Source organism: Scyliorhinus torazame, chromosome 2 (genome assembly GCF_047496885.1).
Source record: "Scyliorhinus torazame isolate Kashiwa2021f chromosome 2, sScyTor2.1, whole genome shotgun sequence".
NCBI classification, from domain to species: Eukaryota; Metazoa; Chordata; class Chondrichthyes; order Carcharhiniformes; family Scyliorhinidae; genus Scyliorhinus; species Scyliorhinus torazame.
The window spans coordinates 267,249,206-267,262,870 of NC_092708.1; the positions used below are offsets into that span (position 1 = coordinate 267,249,206).

A 13,665-nucleotide genomic window follows, 5' to 3' on the forward strand; every position below is an offset into this window, starting at 1 on the left:
CAGATTCTTCCAGGTGTCATGGTGAGATTTGACCTCATTAATCACCAGCCACACCTGGGAGACCTTGCCAGGACGCTGTTTAGCACTCGTCCACAGAGACATGGACCAGGCGTAACAGCACCTGAGGGGGGGGGTCAGAAATGCGGGTCACAAGTAGGCTTCAAATGAAGTTACTGTGAAAAGCCCCTAGTCGACACATTCCGGCGCCTGTTCGGCGAGGCTGGTACGGGAATTGAACCGTGCTGCTGGCCTGCCTTGGTCTGCTTTCAAAGCCAGCTCTTTAGCCCTGTGCTAAACAAGCCCCAGTAATAACATTACCACTATGCTGCAATCCAGCTACACAATGTCCTGACAGCAACAGGATTGAGTGTATCCTGTCACTCACAAGGGGCGGGATTCTCCTGTCCACCAGCGACGTTTCCTGGGCGACGTGCCCTCACCGACAGTAGGATTCTCCGTTCCCGCCACCTGCCAATGGGACTTCCCATTGTGGCCACCTCACGCCACCGGGAAACCTAGGCTGGTGAATCCGCTGGTGGAGAATCCAGCCCGATCATAGAATCATAGAATTTACAGTGCAGAAGGAGGCCATTCGGCCCATCGAGTCTGCACTGGCACTTGGAAAGAGCACCCTACCCAAGGTTAACAGCTCCACCCTATCCCCATAACCCAGTAACCCCACCCAACACTAAGGGCAATTTTGGACACTAAGGGAAATTTATCATGGCCAATCCACCTAACCTGCACATCTTTGGACTGTGGGAGGAAACTGGAGCACCCGGAGGAAACCCACGCACACACGGGGAGGATGTGCAGACTCCGCACAGACAGTGACCCAAGCCGGAATCGAACCTGGGACCCTGGAGCTGTGAAGCAATTGTGCTATCCACAATGCTACCGTGCTGCCCCGATGTTTTACACAATCTCCTTGCACGAATTTCTTTATTGCAGACCACATTTATTGGGGTAAAAACGGAAACTGCTGAAAACATTTTCAGCATTTTTCATTTTTATTTCAGATTTCCAGCTTCCATTACATTTTGCTATTAATATTAATTAAACTTGACCTCACTATTTGTAGTTTATCGAGTGATTTAATGAAGAAATCTATACAGCACAATAGAATCAGGAGCTAATGAAACTAAAACTGTTGATCTTAAGAGGAACTAAACCTGACTGAGTGCAGGCATTCCTGAGCAGCAGCTGTCAGGATTTTGTTATGTCTCCGCTGTCCCCAGTGTGGTACATGGAGATAATTCAATCAGATCCCAGACTTTGTCCTTGCCTTTCTCTCTTGGTGCTCCTCTGTCATGCTCTCTGCCTCTTGCTTACTCTTGGGCAGGTTCCCTTTTCCCATCAGTGTTTTCATCCACTGTGCCCAGTCCATCAGCTCCCAGACAGTCCTGTTAAATTTCTGCAGCTGGTATGAGGCTTCCAGCTTCTCCCCTCTGCGGAAATGAGAAATCAGCTGAAACTAAAGTCAACAACTAAAGCAAGTAATGACAGAAAACTCACAATGTAGCAAGCTGAAAACATGACATCTTCACACTTTATCCACATAAAGTTAAGACTGTAACTGAGGTAGTGACTGTGGTGTTGGGTGCTCTGATGCACAGATGAACCAACACAGTTGTATTTGGTACAACTCTATTTTATTTCAACTTCTATATACAATTCGGTCTGGATACTCTGCACGTGGTGTCTCCCTGAGTGTGTAGTGTAACAGGTCTGTCCTTGTCCTGGTCTCCAGCTATACTGGCCACCAGGTGTCGTGTTTGTCTTTTTATACTGTCCCTGTCCTTGTCTGTGATTGGTTGTGGTGTTGTGTGTTCTGATTTGTCTGTTGGTGTGTCTATCATGATGTGTGTGTTTGAATATCATGACAGTGACTGACGACGAAACTATGACTGTAACCGAGATTGCAATTCAGAAAATAATGTTTTAGATTTCAGATCTATCACTGTGCGTTCCACTGCTGCTGCACACTGGAATCATAGAAACTCTACAGTGCAGAAGGAGGCCATTCGACCCATCGAGTCTGCATTGTCCCTCTGAAAGGGCCCATTCCCGTGCTCTGTACCAGTAACCTCACCTAACTTGCACATCGTTGGACACTAAGGGGCAATTTTAGCATGGCCAATTCACCTAACCTGCAATTCACCTAAGCGGACTGTGGGAGGAAACCGGAGCACGCAGAGGAAACCCAAGTAGACACGGGGTGAAAGTGCAAAGTCCACATCAACAGTCACCCAAGACTAGAATTGAACCTGGGACCCTGGCGCTGTGTGGCAGCAGTGCTAACCATTGTACCACCGCGATGCCCCAGGGATTCCCAACCTTTTATATGTCATGGCACGCCTCTATAAGAAAATTTGATTATGTTCTCTGCCTTCTTCGCTTACTGGGAACTTAGCTTTTAACTTCTCCCTGCCCCCCCTCCTGTTTCTTTTTAAACCTTTCCTTGTCTCTCTCGTTTCTCCCAGGGTTTATGCGCCCTTTTTGAGTTTTCACTTTTTGTGCAGGTGCATGGGACATTTGTTTTCAGCTCCAAGTCCCGTTGGTCATGCAGATGGGCCTGATCAATGTAAAGACTCGAAACCACGTATGTGCGGCTCTTTCCCAGCCAGTGCATGCGCGGGAGGCCCAAGATTCATTGGGTCTTGGAGAGCTGAAGACAAAGGTTAGTTTTAGTTTAATTATATGAATTTTGAACCATTTGTAATCTTTTCTTGCGCACACTTAGGGGGTTTTCACGGCACACCGTCACGGCACACTGGTTGGGAACTACTTGGTTTTACCATGCTCGCTGCTTAAACCCCCAGATCCCTCTCCTGGGTTTTAGCCAGTAGGAGGTTTTGTAGATAAGATGGTAAACCGATACCCTGCCTGCTCTCGGGTGGATGTAAAAGATTGTGTTGGCACTATTTGAGCAAGAGCAGGGGCATTTTCTCCTATATTATTCCCTGAATCAATATCACAAAAATAGATTATCTGGTCATTTATCATATAGCTGTTCTTCAAAAGTACTTTACCGACTGCAAAGCCCTGGGGAGTGGCCTAAAATTGCAGAAGCTACTGCAGAAATGCAAGTTCTTTCTTTCTTAATAATAATCTTTATTGTAACAAGTAGGCTTACATTAACACTGCAATGAAGTTACTGTGAAAAGCCCCTAATCGCCACATTCCAGCGCCTGTACGGGTACACAGAGGGAGAATTCAGAATGTCCAAATTACCTAACCTGCACGTCTTTCGGGACTTGTGGGAGGAAACCGGAGCACCCGGAGGAAACCCACGCAGACACGGGGAGAATGTGCAGACTCCGCACAGACAGTGACCCAAGCTGGGAATCGAACCTGGGACCCTGGTGCAGTGAAGCAACAATGCTAACTATTGTGCCACCGTGCCGCCTTCTTTTGTTGATTTTGACTGTGTATCAAAAATGATTTTACTCACCGCAATTTGGCTTCCTTCTGCAGCCGAAGCCAGCTCTCCTGCATCTCTCCTTGCTTCAGGCTGAGCTGATCACATATTGGGGATTGGTACTTGCCAAGATCCCTGGCTTGAAGTTCCAGCACCTGTTTCAGATACACAACCTCACCTGTGTGAAAGCTTGTACAATTCCAACAACAGCAATTTGTATTTCTATAGCACCTTCAAAGTGATAAAGTCTCTTAAGATGCTTCACGGGATATTGTCAAACAAAATCTGACACTGAGCCACAAAATGGGATATTAGGGCAAGTGACCAAAGATGCGCAGGCTAGGTCAATTGGCCATGTTAAGTTGCCCCTTAGTGTCCAAAGATGTGCGGATTAGGTGGGGTTATGGAGATAGGATGGGGGCGCGTTCCTAGGTGGCGGCTCGTTCAGAAGGTCAGTGCAGATTCAATGGGCCGAAGGGCCTCCTTCTGCACTGCAGGGATTCTATGATTCTATGACCAAAGACGTACGTTTTAAAGGAGGAGAGAGAGAAAGAAATTCTTGACCTTTAGGGTTTTGGCATCTGGAGGCTCAATCAACAATGGTGGAGTGATTAAAATCTGGGTTGCTCAAGATGTCAGCACTGGAGAAGTGCAGAGATCCCAGAGGGTTGCAAAGTATTTTTTTAATAAACAATTTTATTGAGGTATTTTTGGCATATAAAACAATGACATTGTATAGTACTCTGCAAAAAAGAAAAGCAAATAACGCATAGTACAAACCACAACTCCATTCTCGCAAGGACCTGCCTAAACCCCCCCCCCCCCGCCCGACGGTTAATTCTCCGCGAAGAAGTCAATGAATGGCTGCCACCTCCGAGCGAACCCCGATAGTGAACCTCTCAAGGCAAAATTAACTTTCTCTAGACCGAGAAAGCTTGCCATGTCCGATAGCCATACTTCGGGGGCCTTGAGTCCCTCCATGCCAAGAGTGTTCGTCGTCGGGCTACCAGGGAAGCAAAGGCCAAGACGTCGGCCTCCTTCTTCTCCTAGACTCCCGGGTCCTCCGACACCCCAAAGATTGCCACCTCAGGACTCTTTACCACCCCAGTTTAAAAAACCCGGGACATGATGTCCGCGAATCCCTGCCAGTACCCCCTGAGTTTAGGGCACGACCAGGACATGTGCATGTGATTAGCCGGCCCACCGGCGCATCTGGACACTTGTCCTCCAGCCCAAAGAATTTACTCATCCAGGCCACCGTCATGTGGGCCCGGTGCATGACCTTAAACTGGATCAGGCTGAGCTTGGCGCATGTTGCGGTCATGTTTAATCTGCTCAGGGCTACTACCCTGCCTTTGGCGGGAGGCATGGGAAGGACGGCACCAGCCTGCGCACAAAATTCCGCACCTGCATGTATCTAAAGTCATTCCCTCCCGCCAGCCCAAACTTCTCATCCAACGCCCTCATGCTCGGGAAGCTCCCTTCCAAGAACAGATCACCCACCCTCGCAATGCCCGCCCTCCGCCATACTCGTATCCACAGTCGTATCCAGTACCGCACCGGCGGGAGCGGCAGAGGTGCCATAACCAAGGCTGCCAAACTGGTGCCCTTGCACGAAACAGCCTCCATCCGCTCCCAAACCGACCCCGTACCCATCATCCATTTCCTTATCATCACTATGTTGGCCTCCCAGTAGTAGTTTGGCAATGCCAGCCCCCCTTACCCACTGTTCCTTTCGAGCATCACCTTCCTCACCCGCGGGGACGTCCCCGCCAGACAAATCCCAGGATAATTTTGTTCAGCCTCTTAAAGGAGCACCACGGGATGAAAACGGGGAGATTTCAATATGAACAAGAATCTCGGGAGAATCGTCATCTTAACAGTCTGTACCCTCCCCGCTAGTGACAGTGGGAGCGCATCCCAACTCCGAACCTCCTCCCTCACTCGTTCCACCAGTCGGGACAGGTTGAGCTTATTCAACCTGCCCCAGTCCCTTGCCACCTGTATCCCCCAAGCATCTGAAGCTTTCTCCTACCAGCCTGAACGGCAACCCCTTCAGCCTACTCTCCTGCCCCCTCGCCTGAATTACGAACAACTCACTCTTAGCCACGTTCAGTTTATATCCTGAAAAACGGCCAAATTCCCTCAGGGTTTCCACAATACCGTCCATCCCCGCTATTGGGTCCGATACGTATAACAGCAGGTCACCTGCGTATAACGAGACTTTATGTTCCACTCCCCCCCGGACCAGCCCTTTCCAGTCCCTTGAAGCTCTCAGAGCAATTTCCAGGGGTTCTATGGCCAGTGCGAACAGCAGTGGGGAGAGAGGGCAACCCTGTCTTGTCCCACGGTGCAGTCTGAAATAATCTGATGTCGTCCTCTTCGTCCTTACACTCGCCTCTGCGGCCTGATATAACAGTCAATGAACCCCTCCCCGAACCCAAACCGTCCCAGCACCTCCCACAGATAGTCCCACTCGACCCGGTCAAAAGCCTTTTCCGCATCTATAGCTACCACTATCTGATGTGTTAGGCAGGTCGGTTCGGTGTGGACTGCAACAAACCTCTAACACTGTAGAAGATCCAACACGGTTTTATTGAACGATAGAACTAACTTACATATTAAACTGTGGGTCGACACTATACTGAACTGACTGGAGACCTTGTACTAGCCTGACCAGACTTACTAGCTACCGCATGGTGTTTGCACTGTGCTAGCTCGTGGACTCTGACTGTCTCAGTGGCTGGGTCCCGAGAGAGTGGGAAACCTAGTGCCCTCTGGCTTTATAGTGGTGGTGTTCTGTCTGGTGATTGGCTGCACTGTGCTGTGTGCTTAATGGTCATCCTGTGTGTCAATCACTGCCTGTCTGCACTTCATTATATACATGCGTGGATATTATGACACTATCTCTGCCTCCCTGCTCTCCGGGGGCATCATAATCATATTAAGCAGCCTTCTTAGATTGGCCACCAGCTACCTACCCTTTACGAACCCGGTTTGGTCCTCCGCAATTACGTACGGTACAGTCCTCAATTCTAGTCGCCAAGATCTTGGCCAGTAATTTAGCGTCTACGTTGATCAAAGATATCGGCCTGTAAGACCCACAAGCCTCCGGGTCTTTATCCCGTTTCAGAATAAGCGAAATAGTGGCCTGCGACATCGTCGGGGGTAGAACCCCTCTGTCTCTTGCCTCGTTAAAAACCCTGACCAGCACCGGCCCCACTATCTCGGCAAACATTTTATAAAACTCCACCGGATACCCATCCGGCCCCGGGGCTTTACCCGACTGCATGACCTTCAGGGCCCCTAATACCTCATCGATCCTGACCAGGGCCCCTGTCCGTCTACCACCCCCTACCCACTCTTGGGAAGGCCAGTCCGTCCAGGAATCGCCTCATCCCCTCCGGGCCCCTGGGGGGTTCCGAAGTGTACAGCTTACTATAAAAGTCCCTAAACACCCTGTTCAGCCCTGCCGGGTCCCCCACCAGATTTTCCTCCCCATCCGCTATCCTTCCTGTCTCCCTAGCCCCTTCTCTTCCTTAGTTGTTGCGCGAGCATTCTGCTGGCCTTCTCTCCATGCTCATATATCGCGCCTTTTGCCTTTCTAAGCTGCTCTACGGCCTTGCCTGTAATCGGTACCCCGAACTCGGCCTGTAGCCGTCGTTTCCAGAGTAACTCTGGCCTTGGGGACCCCGCGTAGGTCCTGTCCGTCCGTAAAATGTCATGAACCAGTCGGTCTGTTTCTGCCCGATCTGTCCTGTCCCTATGAGCCCGGATCGAGATCAGCTCCCCTCTCACCACTGCCTTCAGTGCATCCCAGAGCACCGCTGCCGAGCTCGGCACAACAGCGAGGGCCGAAGGGCCTGTGATGTTCTATGTTCTCCAGTATCGTTCACCTGCAGGTAATTATGCATGCATCTCCTGAGTCTCTCACACACCGCCTCGTCCGCTAGCAATCCAACTTCCAGCCTCCATTGTGGGCGCTGAAAGCTATCCTTACAAATCTGTAGATCTACCTAGTGCGGAGCATGGTCCGATATGGCAATTGCCGAATATTCTGCCCCCACCATCCCGGCCAGCAAGTCCCTACTCATGACAAAGAAATCAATTCGGGAATACACCTTGTGTACATGGGAATAGTACGAAAACTCCTTCGCCGACGGATGGCTAAATCTCCACGGATCGGCTCCCCCCATTTGCTCCATGAACCCTCAGTTCCTTTGCCATCGCTGGCAACCTGCCCGTTTTTGAACACGACCGATCCAGGCTCGGGTCCAGGACTGTGTTAAAGTCCCCACCCGTGATCAGTTTGTGCGAGTCCAAATCGGGGATCTTCCCTAGCAACCTCCTGATAAAATCCACATAGTCCCAATTAGGGGCATACACACTAACCAAGACTACTCTCACCCCTTCGAGCTTACCCCTAACCATAACAAACCTGCCGCCCCCATCCGCAACTGTACCCTCTGCCTCAAATTAAACCCTTTTATTAATCAGGATCGCAGTCTCCCTAGTCTTAGTGTCAAGCCGCGAATGAAAGACCTGACTAACCCAGCCCTTCCTTAACCTAACCTGGTCTGCCACTTTCTGGTGCGTCTCCTGCAGGATGACTACGTCCGCCTTCAGAACCCGCAAATGTGCGAACACATGCGCCCTCTTCACTGGCCCGTTTAGCCCTCTAACATTCCAGGTGATGAGCCTGGTTGGGGGGCACTTCGCTCCCCCCCCTGTGCCGATCAGCCATCCCCTTTCCTTGTCTAGCCCCCCCAGCCATGTGTCGCGCATCCTCTGGCCCGCCTCCTGGCTGGCTCCACCCATGACCTCCCCACTGTTGCCATGTCCAATTTCCATCCTTGTCAGCAGATCAACTCCACCCCCCTCCCCCCCGCCCCCCAGCAACACCATCCTACCACCTAACCCATGCTCTAATCTAACTATATGAACACCCCCCACATGGCTAGAGAGTTGCAAAGTTGAGGAGGACAGAGTTTAGCAGGGACGAGGCCAAGGAGGGATTTCAGAGTTTTCGGGCAGAGATCTCCCATTTTGAGACTAGGTGTCGTTGCGGGACAGAAACATGGAGTGTTTCGCAATGAGGAGGGCTACAGGAAAACTTTTCTGCCCCCAACCTAACTAATTATGCACCCGAGTGTTTTACACCGTATTCAGTGGCGGGGCAGGCCTGAATGGGATGTAGTCTGCCGTATTGAAAAGGCACCCAATATCATTGACCCACTATTGAAGAAAGAAGGTGGGCCTCCCGAATATGGCGACAGATCTCTGGGAGCAGTCTGAGACGTGAAGATAGGCCTCCTAAAAATGAATATGGATCTCCAGGAACATTGAGGCTGGAAGATGGGCCCCCTCCAGTTCATCTAATTTGGAAGGTCCACCTGTAGATGCTCCCCCCGACCCACTGATATCATGTTCCAGGGTCCAGGGTTGTGAGTGGCCTCTATCGTGAACTCCGGAGGCTGCCCCAGGTGTTGACATCTGCATACCACGTTGTTCTGAACGTGTTTCACATTGGTGTGTTTTCTCGCTGACATTGTTGGTGGGATGCAAAAGAGGTTCATCATACTGGCCTCTGACAGGTTTTCTGACTAACCATGGTGGGTAATAGTGGAAAATCCCATGTGCTGTAAATTCACTCTGACATGAAACCGATTTCTGGGCCTCCTGTTATCTTCTCCTCCATGCCCGCCAGTGAACATGCTGGCAGGGCTTGGGAGAATTCTGCCCTTAAAATCAAGGCGTTACTTAACCAGGAACCAGTATAGGTCAGTGAACACAGGGCCAATAAGTGATTGGGGCTTGATGAGAGTTAGGATTCGGGCAATGGAGTTTTGAAGGACCTCACATACATAGAAGGTAGAACATAGTCAGCCAGGAGTATGTTGGAATAGTCAAGTCTGGAGATAACAAAGGTATGGGCAGCACGGTAGCACAAGTGATTAGCACTGTGGCTTCACAGCGCCAGGGTCCCAGGTTCGATTCCCTGCTGGGTCACTGTCTGCGCGGAGTCTGCACGTTCTCCCTGTGTCTGCGTGGGTTTCCTCCGGGTGCTCCAGTTTCCTCCCACAGTCCAAAGACGTGCGGGTTAGGTGGATTGGCCAGGATAAATTGCCCTTAGTGACCAAAAAAGGTTAGGAAGGGTTACTGGGTTACGGGGATAGGGTGGAAGTGAGGGCTTAAGTGGGTTGGTGCAGACCCGATGGGCTGAATGGCCTCCTTCTGCACTGTATGTTCTATGTATCTATGCATCTATGTATGAATAAAGGTTTGAGCAGCCGCTGAACTGAGGCAGGCGTGGAAATGTTCCAGAGGTGGAAATAGACGGATCCTAGCGACAGCACAGATGGATAGTTGGAAGCTTACCTCAAGGTCAAATATTACACCAAGGTTGCAAAAAGTATGGTTCAGGTCTCAGACAGTTGCCAGGGAGAAGGATGGAGTCAGTGGTAAGGGAACAGGTTCATAGCGGGGACTGAAGATAATCGATTCAGTCTTCCCAATATTTAGTTGGAGGTAAGCTTTGTTCATGCAGTCCTGATTTCGAATAAGCAGTCCAATAATTTAGAGACAGAGAAAGGGTTGAGAGAAGTGGTGATGAGATTGAGCTGGGTATCATCTGAGTACATGTGGAGACTAACACTGCTTTTTTGGATGGTGTTGCTGTGGGGGAGGCATGTGGGTGAGAAATACGATGGGGTCAAGGGCAGCAAAAGGGTGAGGTGGTCCCAGGAAAAGGAGGTCGGTGTCGAATCAAGAGGAACTTTGTGTTCCGGATGCTGAGGTGGAGGTGGGCCTTCTGACATTGAAGGCAGAACATTTTGACGTTTCCATTCAATAAGAAATCACAACCAATACCCCAACCCTTCATTTTCAATCTGTGCTTCTAGTAGCTGAGGTTCCTTAATAGAAGTATCAGCTGTAGTTCAGTGGTGCCTCTGAATCAGACATTGTGTTCAAGTTGCAGCCTCACCTCTGCCTTGTCCTGGACGACTGTGATTTCCAGTTCAGTTTCTTTATGTCTCCTCATCAGTTTTTCTACATTTTCCACATCCCGACCATAGTCTAGGCCTTGCATCAACACGCTCTGTCAACAGAAATAGGCAGTTAGTGGATTGCTCTACTCAAATCAAGACGATGTGGGATCCTTTGCGAGTGACTCATCCAAGTGGGCCCAGGGAAATCAGCTTACATGCAAACCAGAGCATGTCAACTGGGGAAATAACAAACCGTCCAGTATGGCGTAGCACAGTGGTTAGCACTGCTTCCTCACAGCGCCAGGGAGTCAGGTTCAATTCCGGCCTCAGGCGACAGGGTGCACTTTCTCCCCGTATCTGCATGGGTTTCCTCTGGGTGCTCTGCTTTCCTCCCACAGTCCAAAAATGTACAGGTTAGGTAGATAGGTCATGCTAAATTGCCCCTTTGTATCCAAAGAATAGGTGGGTTACAGGGATAGGGTGGGGGTGTGGGCTTAGGTAGGGTGCTCTTTCCAAGGGTCAGTGCAGACTCAATGGGCCGAATGGCCTCCTTCTGCACTGCAGGGAATCTATGATTCCCTACAAATATTAGAATGCACATTCAGAGGGCAGGACATTCAGCTTTCAATTCCTTTCCTGCTGCATTTCTCGTGACTCCTCATTGGTCCAGAGGTTCTGGGACCATTAGATTCTCAAACCATTTCATGGTCACTCACTAGCTGATCTTCAGATATTTCCCTCACTCAAGATATACCCCTCACAGGGAATTAGTCATTGAAGGATCATCTGCCCATAAATGTGGCCTCATTTCAGGTTAACCCAGGGCTGGATTCCTCCCCATCCAGTACTGGCAGGACTATGGTGCAGCCCAATATCATAGCTCTCACCTTTTCACCCATTCTTTCCTTAATTTCATCCATCTCTCTGATTAAGACATGAACCTCCAGCGCCTCTGCCAGTTTTTTCTTGTACTTATTCAGATTTCCCTGGAAATTGTTCCACCTGAAGTAAGAGATAGCACAACATTAAATGGCACACCACTCTGAGCAGGCAGACGGACAATGCAGTGAGTACTGGGACAAGAATATAGTAAACCGAGGATCACCAAGGCACAATCAATAGGTCTGCTGAAAGAGAACAAAATCCCGGAAAGTAAATTATAGCCTGTTTTACTCTACACCCCATTTTCTTTTGATTTCACCGGCAAAGAAATTAAATTACTGTATAAATGGACTGCTGATCTGTTATTGCTCAATGACTTCAATACAAATAAAACAGATGTCCAAGACAGGCAGTCACAACATGTAAATCCCAAGGATTGATCGTAGAGAACCAAGGAAGACCAAGTTGGGCACAGTCTAAGATTATGTACGAGTCACTACACATTGTGGAGAGGGGTTTAAGATTAGATTGGAAAAAAGGCAAACATGAAGTTTATGCTCAACTGGGGAGAAGGGGACAAAAATTAGTGACTCATTAGTCTTGCTTCAACTCCTTGTAAAATAAAGAAATTGACTATAAGATGTAAACTTGGGGTCAGCTGTACATTATTAACTCAGTAACAGCAATCAACATGACATCATAAGGTGAAGATTCAACGGATCAACTGCTATACGTCTTAAAGAAAGGTGAAGTCTGAGGTACAGTGTGGATAGCCCTATGAAATGGTGCACGGTGGATATCCCTGTGAAATGGTGCACCGTGGATATCCCTGTGAAATGGTGCACCGTGGATATCCCTGTGAAATGGTGCACCGTGGATACCGCTGTGAAATGGTGCACTGTGAATATCCCTGTGAAATGGTGCACTGTGGATATCCCTGTGAAATGGTGCACCGTGGATATCCGTGCGAAATGGCGCACAGTGAATATCCCTGTCAAATGGTGCACAGTGGATATCCTTGTGAAATGGTGAACTGTGGATATCCTTGTGAAATGACGCACAGTGGATATCCCAGTGGAATGGTGCACCGTGGATATCCCTGTGAAATGATGCACAGTGGATATCCTTGTGAAATGGTGAACTGTGGATATCCTTGTGAAATGATGCACAGTGGATATCTCTGTGGAATGGTGCACTGTGGATATCCCTGTGAAATGGTGAACTGTGGATATCCTTGTGAAATGGTGCACAGTGGCTATCCCTGTGAAATGGTGCACAGTGGATATCCTTGTGAAATGGTGAACTGTGGATATCCTTGTGAAATGACGCACAGTGGATATCCCAGTGGAATGGTGCACCGTGGATATCCCTGTGAAATGGTGCACCGTAGATATCCCAGTGAAATGATGCACAGTGGATATCCTTGTGAAATGGTGAACTGTGGATATCCTTGTGAAATGATGCACAGTGGATATCTCTGTGGAATGGTGCACTGTGGATATCCCTGTGGAATGGTGCAGTGTGGATATCCCTGAGGAATGGTGCACTGTGGATATCCCTGTGGAATGGTGCACCGTGGTTATCCCTGTGAAATGGTGCACCGTGGATATCCCTGTGAAATGATACACAGTGGATATCCCTGGAAATGGTGCACTGCGGATATCCCTGTGAAATGGTGCACAGTGGATATCCTTGTGAAATGGTGAACTGTGGATATCCTTGTGAAATGGTGCACAGTGGCTATCCCTGTGAAATGGTGCACAGTGGATATCCTTGTGAAATGGTGAACTGTGGATATCCTTGTGAAATGACGCACAGTGGATATCCCAGTGGAATGGTGCACCGTGGATATCCCAGTGAAATGGTGAACTGTGGATATCCTTGTGAAATGATGCACAGTGGATATCCCAGTGGAATGGTGCAGTGTGGATATCCCTGAGGAATGGTGCACTGTGGATATCCCTGTGTAATGGTGCACCGTGGATATACCTGTGAAATGGTGCACTGCGGATATCCCTGTGAAATGATGCACAGTGGATATCCCTGTGAAATGGTGCACTGTGGATATCCCTGTTAAATGGTGCACCGTGGATATCCCTGTGAAATGATGCACAGTGGATATCCTTGTGAAATGGTGAACTGTGGATATCCTTGTGAAATGATGCACAGTGGATATCTCTGTGGAATGGTGCACTGTGGATATCCCTGTGGAATGGTGCAGTGTGGATATCCCTGAGGAATGGTGCACTGTGGATATCCCTGTGGAATGGTGCACCGTGGTTATCCCTGTGAAATGGTGCACCGTGGATATCCCTGTGAAATGATACACAGTGGATATCCCTGGAAATGGTGCACCGTGGATATCCTTGTGAA

The 13,665-nt window shown here is 49.2% G+C and overlaps 1 protein-coding gene across 1 annotated transcript in view; it reads right to left on the reverse strand.

Moving 5' to 3' along the window:
• Nucleotides 1–13,665, reverse strand: part of sptbn5 (spectrin, beta, non-erythrocytic 5) — a 400,397-nt gene that overhangs the window by 155,393 nt on the left and 231,339 nt on the right. The window contains exons 42-45 of the mRNA XM_072486950.1: nt 11,298–11,412; nt 10,407–10,520; nt 3,455–3,576; nt 1,286–1,448 (exon numbers count right to left, since the gene is read on the reverse strand). Of these exons, the coding sequence (XP_072343051.1) occupies nt 1,286–1,448; nt 3,455–3,576; nt 10,407–10,520; nt 11,298–11,412 (514 nt within the window). The remainder of the gene's footprint in view (nt 1–1,285; nt 1,449–3,454; nt 3,577–10,406; nt 10,521–11,297; nt 11,413–13,665) is intronic.